Source organism: Oxyura jamaicensis, unplaced genomic scaffold, assembly GCF_011077185.1.
Source record: "Oxyura jamaicensis isolate SHBP4307 breed ruddy duck unplaced genomic scaffold, BPBGC_Ojam_1.0 oxyUn_random_OJ72249, whole genome shotgun sequence".
Classification (NCBI taxonomy): Eukaryota; Metazoa; Chordata; class Aves; order Anseriformes; family Anatidae; genus Oxyura; species Oxyura jamaicensis.
In genome coordinates, this window is record NW_023310942.1 from 2692 (window position 1) to 8890 (window position 6199).

At 46.8% G+C, this 6199-nt stretch overlaps 1 protein-coding gene across 1 annotated transcript; it reads left to right on the forward strand.

The window, feature by feature from the left end:
* Positions 1-201: 201 nt before the first annotated feature.
* On the forward strand, positions 202-846 carry LOC118159833 (butyrophilin subfamily 1 member A1-like). The gene has a single exon (XM_035314384.1). The coding sequence runs from the start codon at positions 202-204 to the stop codon at positions 844-846; it is 645 nt and encodes a 214-aa protein (XP_035170275.1).
* Positions 847-6199: the final 5353 nt, after the last annotated feature.

Sequence of the window (6199 nt, forward strand, 5' to 3'; positions counted from 1 at the left end):
ATTCCTCTTTGAAGCTACAGGCCATTTTCAGGGAACTGTCTCTATGAATTTTGTTATATTTGCTAAATGTTGGCCTCTCTCTCAGTGTGCCATAGATGGGACATAGGAGATCTGGGATGGCAGAAGGTGAAGGGATCCTGGTCAAAGAAACTTCCTAGGGCCTGTCAGAGTGGAGATCAAAGCATAGAAGGGGAATAATAAATGCACAAGTCAACAAAGAGAAAGTTTCAAAGCAGTAATCTTGTTGCCCTTTACTACTTAACAAATGACTTGATTATTGCAGTTGATATCACCCTTGATGCTGACACGGCTCATCCGAGGCTGCAAGTGTCAGAAGATGGGAAGAGTGTGACTGATACTGGTGCAATCAGAAGGGTGCCCAGCAAGAAGGAGAGATTTGATGCCCATGCTTTTGTGTTGGCAAAGGAAGCTTATGCATCTGGAAGACACTACTGGGAAGTGGATGTTGGAAAGAGGAGAAACTGGATCTTGGGTGTTGCTCAGGAGACTGTGACACGCAAAGGAAAATTGTTTCTCTCTCCTCAGAACGGCTTCTGGGCCATAGGGGTGGCAGATGGGCGAGACTATTGGGCTTACACGGATCCTTGGACCCGTTTGACTGTGAGTGGTAGACCACGAAAGATTGGGATCTTCCTGGATATCTCAGCCAAGAAGCTGTCTTTTTACAATGTCCACCAGAAAAATGCTTTGTATGTTTTTTCCTTTGAGGATGACTGCGGCCAGAAGGTGAAGCTCTTTCCTTTCTTCTCGACAGGTTCCACTGCAACAAAGGTTGACACTGAGCCTCTACAAATAGCACAGGGGTTTGATGGTGATGAGAGGTGAAGGGACAAAGTGAGAATGTACAGCTAATGTATGGCTGAAATCCAGAGCCTTAGGTCTGACTACACTGGGATTAAATACCCTGTGCTTTTTGCCACCAAATTAAAACCAAACGGCTAATTCATAAAAGATGCTTTCACCACTACTTGCTAAGCCTTCTGTGAGCCGGTTCTGTAGGAAGACCTGGACTTCAGGCTACAAAGTCACTTGGTAGAGACAACCTCCAGGTATTCTAAGAACCTACAGAAACAAAAGAATTCTCAGCCCAGGAAATTTATAGTATTATTCTCTTTATATGTCTTTGTGAACACATCATTGTGTCAGTGTGAACATGACATATTTTTGAGATTTTTCTGCAGACTGAACATCACAGGAAATACTTGTGACATCTTTGTCGAAAATTGGGCTACTATTTTAGAGATGGAGAGCTTTCTGATGAGCTGAAACCACCCTTCCTCAAAATACCTCTGACTTATGTTTCTAGGTGGTCTCCAGTCATGGCAGGTCCTTCTATGTCATTTGCAAGTATACTCTGCTTCCTGAAGGCCACTTACCTGACTTGTCATCAGTGTTTCTCAAGAAGCTGCAGAAGCCCCTTTCATTTGGAAAGGGTGTGAAATAGTTGTACACCCCTGGTTTGGGGATGCAGTCCAAATAATGTTCGGGGGAATTTGAAAAGTATGGATATCCTCCATTTTCTAGTGAGGAAGGACAGAATTCACACATGAAAATCAGGACAGCCATACTTTCCACATCACTGAGTTTGCTCTCAAGCTCTCCTATCCTTCCTTCCATTTCCAGATTCATGCATTTAATCCTTTTCTCTCATCAGGAGACAATGAATACATCCAAAAGAAAACTGACAATTTACAATGCCCGTACAAATTATCCCATGCACAATTTTTCCAAAGAGCTTCTTGCAGAAGGAGAATGTCTTTCTCTTCCTCTGTCCTGGTTTCAGTTAGGACAGTTATTTTTCCTCCTAGTAGCTGGTAGGGTGCTGTGTTTTGGATTAGGATGAGAAGAGTGCTGATAACATGCTGAGGTTTTAATTGCTGCAGAGCACTGCTTATACTAAGCCAAGGACTTTTCAGCTTCTCGCCCTGTCCTGCCAGCAGGCAGGCTGGGGGTGCAGCAAGAGATGGGAGGGGACAGACCCAGGACAGCTGACCCCAACTGACCAAAGGGGTATTCCATACCATCTGACGTCATGCTAAACAATATATAGGGGTGGCTAGCCGGGGTGGGGGGCCAGCTGCTCGGGGTTGGGCTGGGCATCAGTCAGCGGGTGGTGAGCAATTGCATTGTGCATCACTTGTTTGTACATATTATTATTATTATCATTATTATTTTCTATCTGAATAAACTGTCTTTATCTCAACTCACAGGCTTCACTTTCCCGTTTCTCTCCCCCATCCCAGAGAGGGAGGGGGGAGGGTGAGCGAATGGCTGTGTGGTGTTTAGCTGCCAGCCGGGTTAAACCACAACATCCTCTGTGTTGGGGCTTCCTCCTGCTAGGACACCCTCTCCTGGCAAGTTCATCATGAGCCCAGGATGCACTGCACACAGAGTCAGATGTTAGCAGGCTGAGAATCCTTTTGATCAGACCTAACTCCTGGCAGACCATGATGGCAAAGTGGCCAGAAATCACCTACCTCACAAAGCATTTCAAACGGCACAATGATCTTGACGTTAAAAACCAAACCTGGTTACTGCTCATTTTTATGAAAGTTAAATTTACAGTCAGAGTCAAAGCAGTGAAGACACACATTGGAAGCAAAGAAACAATGGCAAGAAAGGAACTGAAGATATCTGAAAGGATGATGCTGGGAAGCACTAGATTAAAAGTGCTGATTAAAATCTCATAAACATGGAGTAGTGCCAGGAAAAGCTGGTTTGAACAGAAAGTCTTTGCAAGTAGGAAAAAAAACAATTTTATTTTAGATTAATGGCAGTTGCAACCTGTGGTATTTTCTGGCTTGCTATGGGTGGCAAAGCAGATGCAATGTTACAGCTCAGGGAATCATAGAAACATTGAATCAGAGAATGGCTTGGGTTGGAAGGGATCTTAAAGATCATCTTATCACATCTCTGTGCCAAGGGCAGAGATGACACCCACTAGATCAGGTTGCCCAGGGCCCCATCCAACCTGACCTTGAACAAAACTTTTATGAAGATATGTTCCTCATTCTGCTTTACGTGGACCTGCTTGAGAACCAGCTTTTGACCAGACAACCTCCAGATATCCCTGCCAACATCAACTTTTCTGTGATCTGTCATTTCTGTGGCAAAAACTTGTAGAAACTTCAAAGTCAAATACAGGGCACAGCTTCCATTACAGGTAACAGGATGTAGTGGGTTTACATGGCAAGGTTTTGGTAGCAGGGGGCCATAGGAGTGGCTTTGCCAGAAGGATCTAGAAGCTGCCCCGTGTTTGGTAAGGGCCCCACTGCTGACCAGAGCTGAGCCAATAAGTGAGTGCCTCTGTGAGAGCATATTTAAGACAGGGAAAAAAAAAAAAAATCTGGGCCACACAGCAGCTGGGAGAGTGAGAGGAGTGAGGAACAGAAGGGGGAGAGGTGCTCCAGGTGCCAGAGCAGAAGTCTCCTGCAGCCTGTGGTGAGGACCATGGTGAAGCAGGCTGTCCTCCTGCAGCCCATGGAGTACCACAGTGGAGCAGGGTTCCACGCTGCAGCCCGGGGAGGAGACCACAGTGGAGCAGGTGGACCTGCACTGACGGAGGTTGTGGCCTGTGGAAGATCCCTGCCGGAGCAAATTCCAGGCCGGACCTGTAGGTCATGGAGAGACCACACATGGGCAGGTGACCTGGCAGTTGCTGCTGCCCGTGGGGAAAACAGGTTGGAGCAGTTTGCTCCTGAGGGATGGACCCCGTGGTACAGAGCGATATCTGGAGCAGTTCTTGAAGAGCTGCTGCTTGTGGGAAGCACATGTGTGATCAGTTCAGCAAGGACTGCATCCCGTGGGAAGAACCCCACAGCACAGGGGATGAGAGTGACCAGAAAGGATCGGTGGAGAAGAAGCACTATAGACTGACCATAACCCCCATTCCCCCTCGGGGTGACAACAACCTGCACTGCTTGGGGGGAGGAGGTAGAAGAGGGTGGATGGGGGGGGAAGGTGCTTTGGGTTTCTTTTGTTTCTCACTTCTCTAGCTTGTTAGTAATGGGTAACAAATCTTACTATCTCCCTATGCTGAGTCTGTTTTGCCCGTCACAATAATTACTGTGCAATCTCCATTATCTCAACCCTTGAGCCCTTTTCATCGTATTTTCTTCCCGCTCCTTTTTGAGGAGGGGGAGTGAGAGAGCATTTGTGGTGGAGCTCAGCCGCCCACCCAAGTAAAACCACCACACAGGATTAAGTGAAAAACACTTCACCTACATCCAGCTCCCCTAACATAAGTAGTGACACTTCCCACAAAGCCCCATCCAAGTGTGACTTGAACTTTTCCAGGGATGACATATCCATAGCTTCAGTGGGCAACCTCTTCCAAAGTCTTCCCATCTAATTCCCTCCAAACATCTAAACTAAATCTCCCCTTTTTTAGTTTAAAACTATTCCCCCTTGTGCTGTAACTATCTGCTCATTTAAGTCCTGAAAGTCTACAAAAAGAACCTTCATTTCTACAGGCTGAAGAGTTGCTCCAGCCCTCTGATCATCTTCATGGCACTCTTGTTCACCCACTCTAATAGATCCAAATCTTTCTTATGCAGACCTAGATGAAGTACTACAAATGGGGCCTTACAAGGGCAGAGCAGAGGGGGACAATTACCTCTCTTTGCTTGCAGGCTACTCCTCTGTTGATGCAGCCCAGGATGCAGTTCACTGCTGTGGTTTAACCCGTCCAGCAGCTAAACACCACACAGCTGTTTGCTCACCCTCCCCCCACTCCTCCGGCATGGGAGAGAGGAACAGGAAAGTGAAGCCTGTGAGTTGAGATAAAGACAGTTTATTAAGACAGGAAAATAAAAATAATAATAATAATAGTACTACTAATAATAATGTATACGAAACAAGTGATACACAATGCAATTGCTCACCACCTGCTGACCAATGCCCAGCCTATCTCTGAGCAGCCGGCCCCCCCACCCCAGATAGCCACCCCTATATATTGTTTAACATGACGTCAGATGGTATGGAAAACCCCTTTGGCCAGTTGGGGTCAGCTGTCCTGGGTCTGTCCCCTCCCATCTCTTGCTGCACCCCTAGCCTGCCCGCTGGCAGGACAGAGTGAGGAGCTGAAAAGTCCTTGTCTTGGTGTAAGCACTGCTCTGCAACAATTAAAACAGCAACATATCAGCACTCTTCTCATCCTAATCCAAAACATAGCACCCTACCAGCTACTAGGAGGAAAATTAATTCTGTCTTAACTGAAACCAGGACATTCACCTACCATGCTGCAAGCACATGCTCCTGGCTCATGTTGAGCTTTCCATCCCCCATAACTCCCAAGTCTCTGCAGGACTGCTCTCACTGTGTTCTCTCCTCAGTCTGTCCTCAGGTCTGGGATTGTCCCAACCTGGGTGCAGCACCCTGCGCTTGGATATGTTGAACCTATTTAGGTTCACTCAGGCCCTTTTCTCAAGCTTGTCCAGATGCCTTTGGATGGCATCCCTTCCTTCTGGTCTATCAGCTGCAACACTCATCTGTGTGTCATCTGTAAACTTACTGAGAGTGTGCTCAATCCCACTGTCTTTGTCACAGATAGATATTAAACTGTACCTTGCAATCAGCCTTGTTGAACTTCATGAGGTTCACACTGGCCCACCTCACAAGCTTCTCCAGGTCCCTCTGGATTGTATCCATTCCCTCCAGCGTGTTGACTGCACCACACAGCTTGGTGACATCAGCTAACTTGCAGACGGTGCACTCAATTTCACTGTCCATGTAACTAACAAAGATGTTAAACAGTGCTGGTCCCAGCGCTTACCCCTGAGGGTAAGGGGTACTTGCCCCACTCATTACTGATCTCCATCTCAACAGTGAACCATTAAACCCAAATCTGTTAGTGAGACCACCCAGCCAAGTGGTCCTTACCCACCAAGTGGTCCATCCATCCATTAAATCCATGTCTCTCCAACTGAGAGACAAAAATAGAATCATTGAATCATTAAGGTTGGAAAAGACCTTCAAGATCATCTGGTCCAGCCATCACACTACTACCTATGTCACCCACTAAACCATGGCCCTAAGCATGACGTCCAACCTTTCCTTGAACACTCCCAGAGAGAGAGGTGCCACCACTTCCCTGGGCAAACCTGACTACTGTTTCTGACAAGAATTGTCTTCTAATTTCTAACCTGAACCTACCCTGGTGCAACTTGAGGCCATTCCC

Bases quoted from the DNA above. Each gene is read 5' to 3' on its own strand.
- LOC118159833 (XM_035314384.1), top strand. From the start codon at position 202: ATGCACAAGTCAACAAAGAGAAAGTTTCAAAGCAGTAATCTTGTTGCC.